This window comes from Petromyzon marinus, chromosome 22 (assembly GCF_048934315.1).
Source record: "Petromyzon marinus isolate PM22_M1 ecotype Great Lakes invasive population chromosome 22, UKy_Petmar_22M1.pri1.0, whole genome shotgun sequence".
In the NCBI taxonomy this organism is placed as follows: Eukaryota; Metazoa; Chordata; class Hyperoartia; order Petromyzontiformes; family Petromyzontidae; genus Petromyzon; species Petromyzon marinus.
In genome coordinates, this window is record NC_133688.1 from 19,039,405 (window position 1) to 19,052,868 (window position 13,464).

General features: G+C 47.6%; 1 protein-coding gene across 1 annotated transcript in view; it reads left to right on the top strand.

Annotated features, from left to right (window-relative positions):
• Positions 1-13,464, top strand: part of LOC116944867 (guanine nucleotide exchange factor VAV3-like) — a 47,755-nt gene that overhangs the window by 29,566 nt on the left and 4,725 nt on the right. The window contains exons 14-23 of the mRNA XM_032958710.2: positions 1,226-1,314; positions 1,981-2,113; positions 6,130-6,239; positions 7,014-7,115; positions 7,406-7,506; positions 7,855-7,880; positions 8,448-8,496; positions 8,677-8,813; positions 10,215-10,277; positions 13,263-13,303. Coding sequence (XP_032814601.1) covers positions 1,226-1,314; positions 1,981-2,113; positions 6,130-6,239; positions 7,014-7,115; positions 7,406-7,506; positions 7,855-7,880; positions 8,448-8,496; positions 8,677-8,813; positions 10,215-10,277; positions 13,263-13,303 — 851 coding nt within the window. The remainder of the gene's footprint in view (positions 1-1,225; positions 1,315-1,980; positions 2,114-6,129; positions 6,240-7,013; positions 7,116-7,405; positions 7,507-7,854; positions 7,881-8,447; positions 8,497-8,676; positions 8,814-10,214; positions 10,278-13,262; positions 13,304-13,464) is intronic.

The window sequence follows — 13,464 nt, forward strand, 5'->3', positions numbered from 1 at the left end:
AGACTCAACACTGCTCATAGACTCGACACTGCCCATAGACTCAACACTGCTCATAGACTCGACACTGCCGAGAGACTCAACACTGCCCCTGTACATTAACCTACTTCCGTTCCTCTCTCAAAGCCACACTTCTTCTCCATCGCCAATTCCCCTCCTCTTCCCTCGCCCCTCCACTCCTTCCCGTCCCTCCCCTGCTGCCCTTTCGTAACCCCTACGCACCTTCTATCGCGATCACTCATTCCTCATCCCTTGCAACACCCCTGCCATCTAAATCATTCTTTTATCGTTCTGATTTCTTTAATTTTTAACTGCGCTAAGGACCTTGAAGCAAAGGCCTCTCTATAAAAAAAAGATAAAATTTATCAGGTCAGCGTGCTGTTTGTGACGTCCATTTGCTGCCCCGGTGGTGACAAAGGTCCAGAGAGGCACGAGCGGGCGCCGATCGTTGCCTTCGCCGCGTGCAGCGGCCACCGAGCTTGCGTGCGACTTCTAGCACCGTGGAGAATTCTGTGAATTGGCGATTGGATTTGTATTTATATATTTTATTTTTAGTCCGTCGTCTGCATTTGGGCCGAGCGTTGCATGTCCGCAGCGGCACGAGCGATTTTTTTTGTCACCGGTTGGTGCGCAACGTGGCCGTGTTATGGCAACCGTGTTGCTGTACTGCCCCGAGTGGCCCTCCACCGTCTGTGTTTATGGTGGGCTTTTGCCTCCTGACCCGAGGGCAACCCGGCAGCATTTGTCTAACGGGCTATAGCCCTGCTGATGAGATCCAGAGAAGTGGAAATCAGTCCGGGTTTTTCTGCCGCGTAAACAAATTCTGCCGGAACACGTTGGTCGAAAAAAGAGCAGTCGGCTCTTGGGCTTTACAAGTTCGTTCTCTGTTGGTGAAAGAGACCCTTGGCGGACACTGGCGCGTGGAATTGCTATTGATGGTGGTTGGGTGGGGTGTTGTGGTGGGGGTGGGTGGTGGTGATTGGATGGGTTGTGTTGGTGGTGGCGGTGGGTGGTTGTGGTTGGATGGGGTGTGGTTTTAGCGGTGGATGGTGCTGTTTGGATGGGTTGTGGTGGCGGTGGGTGATACTAGTTGGTTGTGGTGGTGGGGTGTTGGTATTGCGCGTGCTCTGCTAAAGCCATTTGAAATCCACGTTCGGTCCCTCCGTGAGCCAGGCGTCTCCCCACCCGTGCTCATCGCCGTGCGTGTGCGTTTGTGTCTCGATGGCAGAACCAGGCACTGTCCATGTACGGGCGACCCAAAATCGACGACGAACTCAAGGTGTTGTCGGTCACGGAGCGTCGGAGCAAGCAAGACCGGTGAGTCTATGCAACGACGGCAATCTTCGAGCGACGCGATTCTCGCACTTGTAACGGTGCGAGTCAACTCAGACCTTCGCTCCTCTTGAGATCGATAAAGAAAGAAGAGTCCAGCTTCGTGAGAGGTCAGCAGCAGTTGTTGTCACTTCTGCCCTGGTAATGTTGGGAATTCGCACCCGATGGCTCAGGGCTGTGGAAAGGTAAAGAATCGCCTCCCACCTCCAGCTGGAGGTACTTTGTAGACGAAGGTTTATTTCGACGACAAACACAAACTCACGATTATTACATCCCACTGCACTGGTCAGTCCGGGTTGGCCAAAGACCAGCTCGTTGTCACGGTTCTAACACTACGATGCATAATGTACAACCCTCTGTCATTCCCCTGCTGGCTGAAGGCCTCCCACATCTTGACCATCCTTCACCAACGCATGTGGATTGATAAAGGGAGAGTACGAGACCGGTTAAGGATACCGCTCGCAACTCGTGTTGGCCACGACCGGGGAATCAAACTCAGCTCGCCGGTGGGGGGGGAGGGTGGGGTTCACATCTCGGTGCCGCTAACCCGCCGCGTCGCCGCTCTGATCCCTGTATACACCACGTCAATATCCGACTCGTGAATGGCGTCATCGACGTTGTCGCCATCCCCCCGCTCGCCCCCCCGCGCAGCAACATCTTCCTGTTCGATCTCGCCGTCATCATCTGCAAGCGGCGAGGGGACACGTTCGAGATGAAGGAGATCCTGGACCTGAAGGAGTACAAGGTGACGGACGACCCCACTCCCAACAAGGACAACAAGAAGGTGAGACGCGCCCAGTCGCACCCGCCCGCCCACCCGCGTGTGAGTGTGCGCGTGTGAGTGTGAGTGTGTGAGTGTGAGTGTGTGAGTGTGCGAGCGTGAGTGTGCGCGTGCGAGTGTGCGCGTGTGAGTGTGCGCGTGTGAGTGTGTGAGTGTGCGCGTGTGAGTGTGCGAGTGCGACGCCACGGACGGCGTGCCCGCCCTCTCGACTACCGCGTGGGCTGAGCGCCGTCGAGCCAGAATCAGATTGAGAATGTTTATTCATACGGCAGGAATCCGATGAGCTATGAAGCTCTTTTTTCACCGATGTCCAGTATACATTGAGGGAAAAAAGTATTTGATCCCCCTGCTGATTTTGTATGTTTGCCCACTGAGAAAGAAATGATCAGTCTATAATTTTAATGGTAGGTTTATTTGAACAGCGAGAGACAATAACAACAACAAAATCCAGAAAAACGCATGTCGAAAATGTTATAAATTGATTTGCATTTTAATGAGGGAAATAAGTATTTGACCCCTCTGCAAAACATGACTTAGTACTTGGTGGCAAAACCCTTGTTGGCAATCACAGAGGTCAGACGTTTCTTGTAGTTGGCCACCAGGTTTGCACACATCTCAGGAGGGATTTTGTCCCACTCCTCTTTGCAGATCTTCTCCAAGTCACGAAGGTTTCGAGGCTGACGTTTGGAAACTCGAACCTTCAGCTCCCTCCACAGATTTTCTATGGGATTAAGGTCTGGAGACTGGCTAAGCCACTCCAGGAACTTAATGTGCTTCTTCTTGAGCCACTCCTTTGTTGCCTTGGCCGTGTGTTTTGGGTCATTCTCATGCTGGAATACCTATCCACGACACATTTTCAATGCCCTGGCTGAGGAAAGGAGGCTCTCACCCAAGATTTGACGGTACATGGCCCCGTCCATCGTCCCTTTGATGCGTGAAGTTGTCCTGTCCCCTTAGCAGAAAAACACCCCCAAAGCATAATGTTTCCACCTCCATGTTTGACGGTGGGGATGGTGTTCTTGGGGTCATAGGCAGCATTCCTTCTCCTCCAAACACTGCGAGTTGAGTTGATGCCAAAGAGCTCCATTTTGGTCTCATCTGACCACAACACTTTCACCCAGTTGTCCTCTGAATCATTCAGATGTTCATTGGCAAACTTCAGACGGGCATGTATATACTTTCTTGAGCAGGGGGACATTGCAGGCGCTGCAGGATTTCAGTCCTTCACGGCGTAGTGTGTTACCAATTGTTTTCTTGGTGACAATGGTCCCAGCTGCCTTGAGATCATTGACAAGATTCTCCCGTGTAGTTCCGGGCTGATTATTCACCGTTCTTATGATCATTGCAACTCCACGAGGTAAGATCTTGCATGGAGCCTCAGGCCGAAGGAGATTGACAGTTCTTTTGTGTTTCTTCCATTTGCGAATAATCGCACCAACTGTTGTCACCTTCTCACCAAGCTGCTTGGCAATGGTCTTGTAGCCCATTCCAGCCTTGTGTAGGTCTACAATCTTGTCCCTGACATCCTTGGAGAGCTCTTTGGTCTTGGCCATGGTGGAGAGTTTGGAATCTGATTGATTGCTTGTCTTTTATACAGGTAACAATCTGAGATTAGGAGCACTCCCTTTAAGTGTGCTCCTAATCTCAGCTCGTTACCTGTATAAAAGACATCTGGGAGCCAGAAATCTTTCTGATTGAGAGGGGGTCAAATACTTATTTCCCTCATTAAAATGCAAATCAATTCATAACATTTTTGACATGCGTTTTTCTGGATTTTGTTGTTGTTATTCTGTCTCTCACTGTTCAAATAAACCGACCATTAAAATTATAGACTGATCATTTCTTTGTCAGTGGGCAAACGTACAAAATCAGCAGGTGATCAAATACTTTTTTCCCTCACTGTATGAGCCGCCCTGGTCTCTCCCATGTGCCGGGGGAGCTTCTGCAGGAACGCAATTGAATTGGAACGCAATTTAATTGGTGAACCATGCTGGCGAGATGTTAACTACCTCGCCTGGTATACAGGAGGTCGTGGGTTCGATCCGAACCCTGACGCCTGCTGTATATTTGGACATAAATGTGTCGTTAAACCCGCCACCACCCGACACAGCCAATTAGTAAAGTTTGTCATGTAAAAAAACCGTACCAATTAGTTACTACTTCAGAAAACCGGTGTGTTTCAGGGTAAAACCGCAACATTTACAATTCAAGTATGATGCTTCGCTGGTGATTACAACCAGCTTCATCAGGTGATAGCCATAGTTGTTAAGAAATGTTCCTGTTTCCGTTTTAAATAGGCCAATAAAGGTGATGTCATAACTGTGGGAAGACCAGAGGAGGATTAATGTGGTCATATCAAACTAGATTCGAAGCTTTCGTGACTGCAGGAATGACTCTTTGGTTCTTTTGGTAAAGTCACGTAGAAATTAATTAAATAATAATAGAATACGACGTTTCGATTGCAACACAAATGAACGAGAAAACAAACAGTAAACTTGGAAATATAATGCAATACAACACAGAGAGTCGGCCAACACAAGAGTCAACACCCCACCTGGTTGAATACGTTACTCCAAAGACACACAGACAGACACACAAGCAGAGAGAGAGAGAGAGACTATCTCTGTTTGTCTCTGTGTTGTATTGCATTATATTTCCAAGTTGACCATGTTTGTTTTCTCATTCATTTGTACCTGATGATGGTTGCTTGTGTTGCAATCGAAACGTCGTATTCTATTATTATTTAATTTAATTTCTTTCTACGTGACTTTACCGATAAAAATAAAGAGTAGTCATATAAGTTAGAATGGATCATGTTAACCTGAGAATATGCAGAACTTATTATTATTGGTTGGGTTATTCGCAGTTAATCAACATGCACAATGTATGTACAATACGTTGTTCTAAGAGTATGCAGAGAATGTGCAGAACCTATTATTATTGGTTGGGTTATTCACAGTTAATTAACATGCACAATGTATGTACACTACGTTGTTCTAAGAGTGTGCAGAGAATATGCAGAACCTATTATTATTATTATTGGTTGGGTTATTCACAGTTAATTAACATGCACAATGTATGTACACTGCATTGTTCTAAGATTATGCAGAGAATGTGCAGAACTTATTATTGGTTGGGTTATTCACAGTTAATTAACATGCACAATGTATGTACACTGCATTGTTCTAAGAGTATGCAGATAATATGCAGAACCTATTATTGGTTGGGATATTCACAGTTAATTAACATGCACAATGTATGTACACTGCGTTGTTCTAAGAGTTTGCAGAGAATGTGCAGAACCTATTATTGGTTGGGTTATTCACAGTTAATCAACATGCACAATGTATGTACACTACGTAGTTCTAAGAGTTTGCAGAGAATGTGCCGAACCTATTATTGGTTGGGTTATTCACAGTTAATTAGCATGCACAATGTATGTACACTACGTTGTTCTAAGAGTATGCAGAGAATGTGCAGAACCTATTATTGGTTGGGTTATTCACAGTTAATTAGCATGCACAATGTATGTACACTACGTTGTTCTAAGAGTATGCAGAGAATGTGCAGAACCTATTATTGGTTGGGTTATTCACAGTTAATTAACATGCACAATGTATGTACACTACGTAGTTCTAAGAGTTTGCAGAGAATGTGCCGAACCTATTATTGGTTGGGTTATTCACAGTTAATTAGCATGCACAATGTATGTACACTACGTTGTTCTAAGAGTATGCAGAGAATGTGCAGAACCTATTATTGGTTGGGTTATTCACAGTTAATTAACATGCACAATGTATGTACACTACGTTGTTCTAAGAGTTTGCAGAGAATATGCAGAACCTATTATTGGTTGGGTTGTTCACAGTTAATTAACATGCACAATGTATGTACACTACGTTGTTCTAAGAGTTTGCAGAGAATGTGCAGAACCTATTATTATTATTGGCTGCTTGGTGACTCGCTGCTACTATCGGGAACCTCACCAGCGCTCGGTTACCCCCTGCCACACCCCTCAGTGGTCGTTCGGCTTCTTCTTGGCTCACCTGCACGGCCAGAACGGGTTCCAGTTCCACTGCAAGACCGTGGAGCAGAAGAAGAAGTGGATGGAGCAGTTCGAGATGGCGCAGTGAGTGGCTCGCACGGGGGCGGATGGGGTGGGGGGGGGTCCCGTGGTTTCACGGTGCCGTCACGTTGCCCTGCGGCCTCGGTGTACTTGTCCTGCGAGTCAGAGCTGAGACGTAATACAGTTCACGAACTCGCCTAGTACACAGGAGGTCGTGGGCTCGTGGGCTCGATCCCGACCCTGACGCCCGCTGTTGTATATTTGGAGTTTGTCTCCTCGTGGTCGTGTGGATTTTGCTCCGGGTCCACCGGTTTTTCCCTCCACATTTTGAGACGCGCATTGAGAGGGTTTGTCTGCCATACATTTCCACGTGATGATGAGCCACTCCGTTGAGCTGTCATTTGCGGCCAGGCGAGGTCACTTCTGAATAAGACTTACATAGCTCAGTGGGCGTTACCTGGTAAATAATACAAGTATTTTTTTAAAGTACAAATACCCTTTTGGTGTTCATAAAAGCGTTTACGTTTACCCGCGTCTCGAGACGCTGCACAAACGTGGTGACGCACAAATTGAGACGATTCGAATAATCCATTAGAGGTGCCACTAATTCGTGATAGCTCAGCATCTAAAAATACATTTAATTCAAGATTCTTGAAGAAGCCTTGAGGATGGCCTTGGCGAGGCCTCGGTTGGATACCAAGAATGGGTTGACCATGGGGGATGATGATGATGATGGTGGTGGTGATGATGATGGTGATGATGCTGTTAAACTGTTGCCGTTTGCAAACGCGTGCTCAAAAAGCATGCTTCACCTTCTACATTCATTTTGTTCGGCAGATCAAACATCAAGCCGGAGAAATGGAACGGGCAGAACCACGAGTTTGAGATGCACACGTTTGACCGCTGCACCGAGTGCCGCTCCTGCCACATGCTGCTGAGGTGGGGGGGGGGGGGGCACGTGGGGCCACTGGGGGTAGGGGGACACGGGGGACACTGGGGGGTAGGGGGCAATGGGGGTTAAGGGACACGTGGGGCATGCAAAGTATTGTGGGTTTTTCGCCACGATGTGCTGCATCCTAAATATATTCAATTGTAGCTTTTGGCCGTTGTACATTTTTGAGTTTGCTCAACCATTCATTCTGTTGATGATGGCATTCGTTGCAATGAAGATGCTCGTGATGATTGGTTGTGATGATGATGATGTACGCCGTGTGTGGTGCGACGCGCAGGGGGGTGTTCTTCCAGGGCTACCATTGCATGCGCTGCGGGGCGAGCGCCCACAAGGAGTGCCTGGGGAACATGGATGCCTGCCGCCAACCGCGGCTCACAGGTGAGACCCCCAACACTCTTAACACCTTCCAGCCGCGGTTGCGAGCGTCAATGCCTTAGCCGTGTCCCTCCGTCCGCCTGTCCGTCCTCATTCGTGCTGTTTCTCGTGCGTTTTGTCTCACCGTGTGTACGGTTCTGTTCGCTCCCTTAGCCGAAGTGGAACATTAATGTACAACATGCATGACACATGAAACCGTGATTAATAACTTCTCACGAACCCACGCACTCGATCTTTTTGGACGAATCGATGCGTCGTTACGTACCTCGTGGACTGTATATGATGCCAGAGGTCACGAAACCTGTATACGTTCAGCTGTAGGTGAATAATCTCTGTGATTTTTCCTTCCAGATTCACCTCTCAACACAATGGACAAGGTATGTATGAGTTAGATTCTGTTCCAGGGGTGACTGATATGGTTTACGCACACGATCATCGTCGTACTGCAATTGAATTGTAGATTTTTTACGCTTGTTTGGTACTCGTTCTGATTATAACGCAAGAATCAAATGTAGCACAAGAATGAGACAATTTCACACGAAGGCTTTCGAGACCAATGTTACGATTCATAATACATTTTTTTTTATTCGGTTCGTGTAGGTATAATGTGTGTCGTAAACCCACCTCCAACCGACAGCCAAATAACAAAGTTGTCAGTTGGACAAATGTTCCAATTGACTACGACTTCCGCATCACCATTGTGTTGTTGGAGAGCAATCCACGCAATATTTAACCTACTGGGTATGACGTTTTGCTGGTAGTTAAGAACCGGTGTCATCAGGCGGATGCCGGAATTGCTTGGCAGTTCGACGATGATCATAAATCACAAGGATTCACCGAAAGTCTGCCCAAACAAATGCCCTTTTCCGGTTAGAACGACGCTCGCCGCTGAGTGTCGCCGAGAAGGAAGTGATCATCGTCACGTCTTGCTCTCCCATTTTCAGAATTTCAACGGACCCAGGAGCGCCGCTGCCAGCCCCACCCCGGACTTGGGTGAGCATCAACTTCACTTAGAGAAAGAGAGGGGGGAGGGAGCTGGGGAAGGTGTTGGCATAGAGGGGTGGTGGCAGAGGGGTTTGGGGGCAGTTATGCCCAGGCCTCCGATCCGAGTGGTGAATGAGCGGCGAGTGATCCGCGCGTGTGGCCCGCGACGATGCCGTGTGCGCCTGCCAGGTCTGCCCAAGATGTCGGCGATCAGCGGCTACTTTGGGATCCCGTCTCCCCCGGCCGCCTATCTTCCCGCACTCACGTTTGAGAAGAAGGAAATCATCGAGCTCATGAGAGGAGACCCCAAGTGCAACTGGTGGCAGGTGACGTAGAGAGCGCTCTGTCCCCAGCCTCGCCGCTCCATCTCCTCCGCGGTGGAATCAGTGTACCGGAATAACAAATCAAACAATAGGTTTACACTCTTATCTCCATAAGATTACGTTTGGGCCACCCGGTGTGCATGTCATGCGGGCAAAACGTCGTCCTAATTGGTTAAATATTGTGTGTTTTTTTTCCTTCCACATTTAGAAACATGCATTTAGATTATTTGGCTGCTGTAAATTTCCACACGTGATAAGCCACTTCCTTGAGCTATTATTCGTGGCCAGGTCGCTTCGGAAAAAAAGAGTTATATAGTTCAGTGGGCCTTACCTGGCTAAATTTAAAATAGTTTAGTTTATAGTTTCTTAGATTGCACTCAAGTGTCTATGAATTTGGTCCCACCTTTAAACTCTCCCTCCTCGCCCTTCCATACACCCTAAACTCTCCCTCCTCGCCCTTTCCTCACCACTCCCTCACCGCACTGCTCACCCTCCCGAACCGGCGCGCTTCCTCCCATCCCTTCACGCCGTGGTTTCCTCCAACCCGAGCGTCCTCCTGCCAACCCAAGCGCTTTCGCTTCACCGCAGTGCTCGCCACGTCCACGTCGATCACGATTGAGCCTAAATGCAGTGCTTAGCAGACCCAAGTTGATGTGTCTCGTGTAGTTTGTGTGAATTTTATTGAATGTGGCACTTGCCCCAAAAGAGTATGTTGAGGCTATACGGGACATCTTTGTCTTTGTGTGTTTACATAAGACAAAGGCTCCCCGTGTAGCCTTAACATACTGTTGGAACAAGTGCTGTGGCGAATATTGGGGAGCGATCGTGTAGCAGCTAGCGCGCTGTGCTACGAACCCAGCAACCAAGTTCAATTCCCGCTCACGGCCAACATCAGTGATGATTATTTGAACCGGTCCTGGGCCTCCCCTAGGTCGACTCAGCCTCAAATAAGTACCTGATGCAGAGCATAAAAACATTGCCACTGGGGAGACAAAGGCGGCCGGGCGTGGTGCTGGCCACCCACCCCCTCGTGTGCCGTGCCGGCCTTCATAGGTGCTCGCTAACATCACTTGTCCCAACAGTCTGTTAAGGTTATATGGGGGATCTTTGTCTTTGGTGTACGTGTGTGTATGTGTGTGCGTGTGTGGGTGTGCTCATGTCTGTGTGAGTGTGTGTGGGGGTGTGTGTGTTGGTGTGTGTGTGTGTGGGGGTGTGTGTGTGTGGGTGTGTGTGTGGGGGTGTGTGTGTGGGGGTTGTTGTGTGTGTGGGGGTGTGTGTGTGGGGGTGTGTGTGTGGGGGTGTGTGTTTGGGGGTGTGTGTGTGGGGGTGTGTGTGTGGGGGTTGTGGTGTACGTGGGTGTGTTTCCTAATGTCTGTGTGTGTGTTTTCTCTTGGATTGCTGCAGGGTCGCAGTGTGGTTTCTGGGAAGGTTGGGTATTTCCCTTGCACCTTTGTGGAGCCAGTGCGGGTAAGTGCGCCACGGGTTTCCTTATTACTTTTTTTTGCAATCTTTTCGTATTTTTTTCACTTCTTTGTGCCACCCTCTATCGTGCCTCCGATGAGCTACGGTTGGCTACGCGCGGCGCGAAAGAAGTTCAACATACTTACAAAACATATCTCGCGCCAACCCAAGGCCAATGACGCTGTCGTACTATTTGTAACATCATTATGGCAATGCACACGTCTGGACGAGAACGTGACAGGCAAAAAGCGTTGCACTGGGTGGGGTGATCTCAATTGTAGCAAGTCGATGATCTCATCCTGGTCATCGATGGCTACACAGAGACAGCCATCGCATTCAAATTGGCTCTGCACTTCATTTAGATACGTTCCAGATTTCGGAGTAAAAAAAAAACCCTTCCTTTTCACCGTCATGCGAGGAACATTGTGGTAAGTTGCGGAGGAATGTGCTAGTGCTGCCACCTGCTGCAAGAGAAAGGGATTTCAGAGGCAGCTCTGTAATATCTGCTTCCGTGGGCCATTCTCTTAACATGAAGGGATCCGAATGCATACTTTGTCTAATGATGACTTAACACAATGGGGACAAACATATTTTTTACCCGAAAAAAACGCCGCCTTAATAACAGACACATCTTTTATACGCTGTTGAAGCAGCAATTCCCCTTCAGAAAGCAGAAATATCGAAACGCATTATGAAACTCAACACTGCGGTGCCTCAGAAAGTCACTGGGCGTTGACCACAGCCCAGCGGTAGCGCGTTTGCCACTTGTTTCAAAAGTTCACGGTTCGAATCCATCGGCCTCTCCAGTTATTACTGCGGTGGTGTGTATGAACCTTCGTAGTAGTAGCAATAATAATACTACAATGCGCTGTCTGCTTCTTCAGAGTGGACATTAAAAATCCCTTGTTGGCGTTCGGAAGAGGAGGAGGCCGTCGTGTGCCAGGGTCAGGGTGCAAATTTGCCAAATTAAAACTTCTCAGCTGGGATTACACGTTGTAAACATTGCCCCCCCCCCCCGGCAGAATAATTCCACAGGTTAAATTTCGATTTAAAGCTTTCGTGACTGCAAGGATTCATCTTCTTTGGTTCTTTCGGTAAAGTCACGTAGAATGAGAATAAAATAATAAATTGATAAAATAAAATAACACAATAATATTCTCACGACGTTTCGGCCACAACACAAGCGGCCTTCATCAGGTGAAGGGGACGAGACTGTCTGGAGGACAGCGCTGTCCCCTTCTGTCCTCCAGACAGTCTCGTCCCCTTCACCTGATGAAGGCCGCTTTGTTGTGGCCGAAACGTCGTGAGAATATGATTGTGTTATTTTATTTTATCAATTTATTATTTTATTCTCATTCTACGTGACTTTACCGAAAGATCCAAAGAAGATGAATTCCACAGGTCTCTTGAGTTCTTACTTGGTTCATCTACATTAATTTTAAACTTTCAAAAAAGTTGACATGAACAGTATTGATTTGAAATGTGAACACTTTTATTATATTCACATATTTTTCTCATGCGCCTTAGCAACTTACCGATTGAATATACGTAGATCTTTCCATCATCAAAACGAACAAAAATACACACACACACGTACATATATATACACACACCCACACGCTTGCACTCATTTCGAAGCAATTAGTTCGAAACAGGCCAGCTCAGTCCAGAAGAGATAAGATGAGAACCATCGAGTTTATAGCCAAATGGCACGTTGTAAACGCCACTTGTCGTCAGGTTTTTGGTGAAAACGGGCCGACGTTTTCATACTAATAATTGGGCGCGGGGGGAGGGGATCACGAAGGCGATGTTTTAATGGCCATTTTGTCAATAATCCACTCCAAACGGGTGTGGTGCGGCGTCCATCTCCATTGGTGGCCCTGAGTTGGTACTTAACATTCCACATTCCGATGACTGGGACAAAGTCCAACTTTGCACCACGTGGGCCACGACGATTCCTTGCACCGACATTAATATATATCTTTTTAAATAAAGCACGTGGCCATGCTATCGCCTGCTCGGTGAGCTTTACAAATGCAAAATCACCGCGGATGTGAGGTTGTGGCTATGGCCGGTGACCTTTGCTCGCTGCCGGCGATGGTGGCCACGGCGGTGGTGGCCGACGTTTTCCGGTCCGGATGCCGAATGTTGGTTCGTCCTCACCCCGTGGCAGAAACGCCGCTGTGGTCGTGGTCTGTAGCGCGATTCGTTCGATAAAACGTAGCGCAAGGGGAAAAAAAAGCAAGCGCCGTTTTCAGAACTTTTGTCAAAACAACGGTAGCAAGGCAATTCCATAAATTGGGCAACCCCTCCACCCCAGTAAGCATTTCAAAATCACCCGAATAATACGTGCACACGCACGCCAACATTTGCCAGCCAGATTTGATGAAGCTGATGAAGCTAGTTGTAATTACTGGCGAAACGTCGTACTCAGATTGCAAATGTTGTGGCTTGGCTCTGCAACACACCGGTGTGCTGTACTAGTAACGAACTGACATGTTCTGTTTACGTGACAACCCTTACTAGTTGGCTGTGTCGGGTGGTGGCGGGTTTTAACGACACATTTATTTACGCGATCGAACCCAAAACAACTCTATTATGGATGATATTGGTCGCGACAGCCTGGGAGTTAAACTAAGTATTTGGCTGCTGTACATTTCCACATGATAAGCCACTTCACTGACCTATCATTTGTGGCCAGGTCGCTTCTGAAAAATAGCTTTAAAGCTCAGTGGGCCTTACCTGGTACAAATACAAAATAGTTTAGTTTTTAGTTTCTGAGATCTAATGAGGACAAGTGCATCCTGGGTTATTTGGGCAAAGACTTGGGAGAGAAGCACCACTGAAAATGTGAAGACTACCTTCAATTGACGTCAAATATTACTTCAGGCTGAGCAGCTGAGGAATAGATACTTGTATGCCTGGTGTATGACACATAACTGATCCGTAATATTTTTAATGTTGTCTTCCGTCCTTTTATTTCCTTTGAAGCCAAAGAAAGTAGAAAACCACGACTATGGCGGATACCCATGGTGAGCAGATGATTGTGTTTTCGTTACTTATTTGAAAAGGATGGTGGTGTTGACTGTCTAATATATGTTACCAATGTAGCGATGATGATGATGATCATGATCACAGATACGATGATAATTATTATTACGGTAACACCGGCCAGGCGGCATGAGCGGGTGGC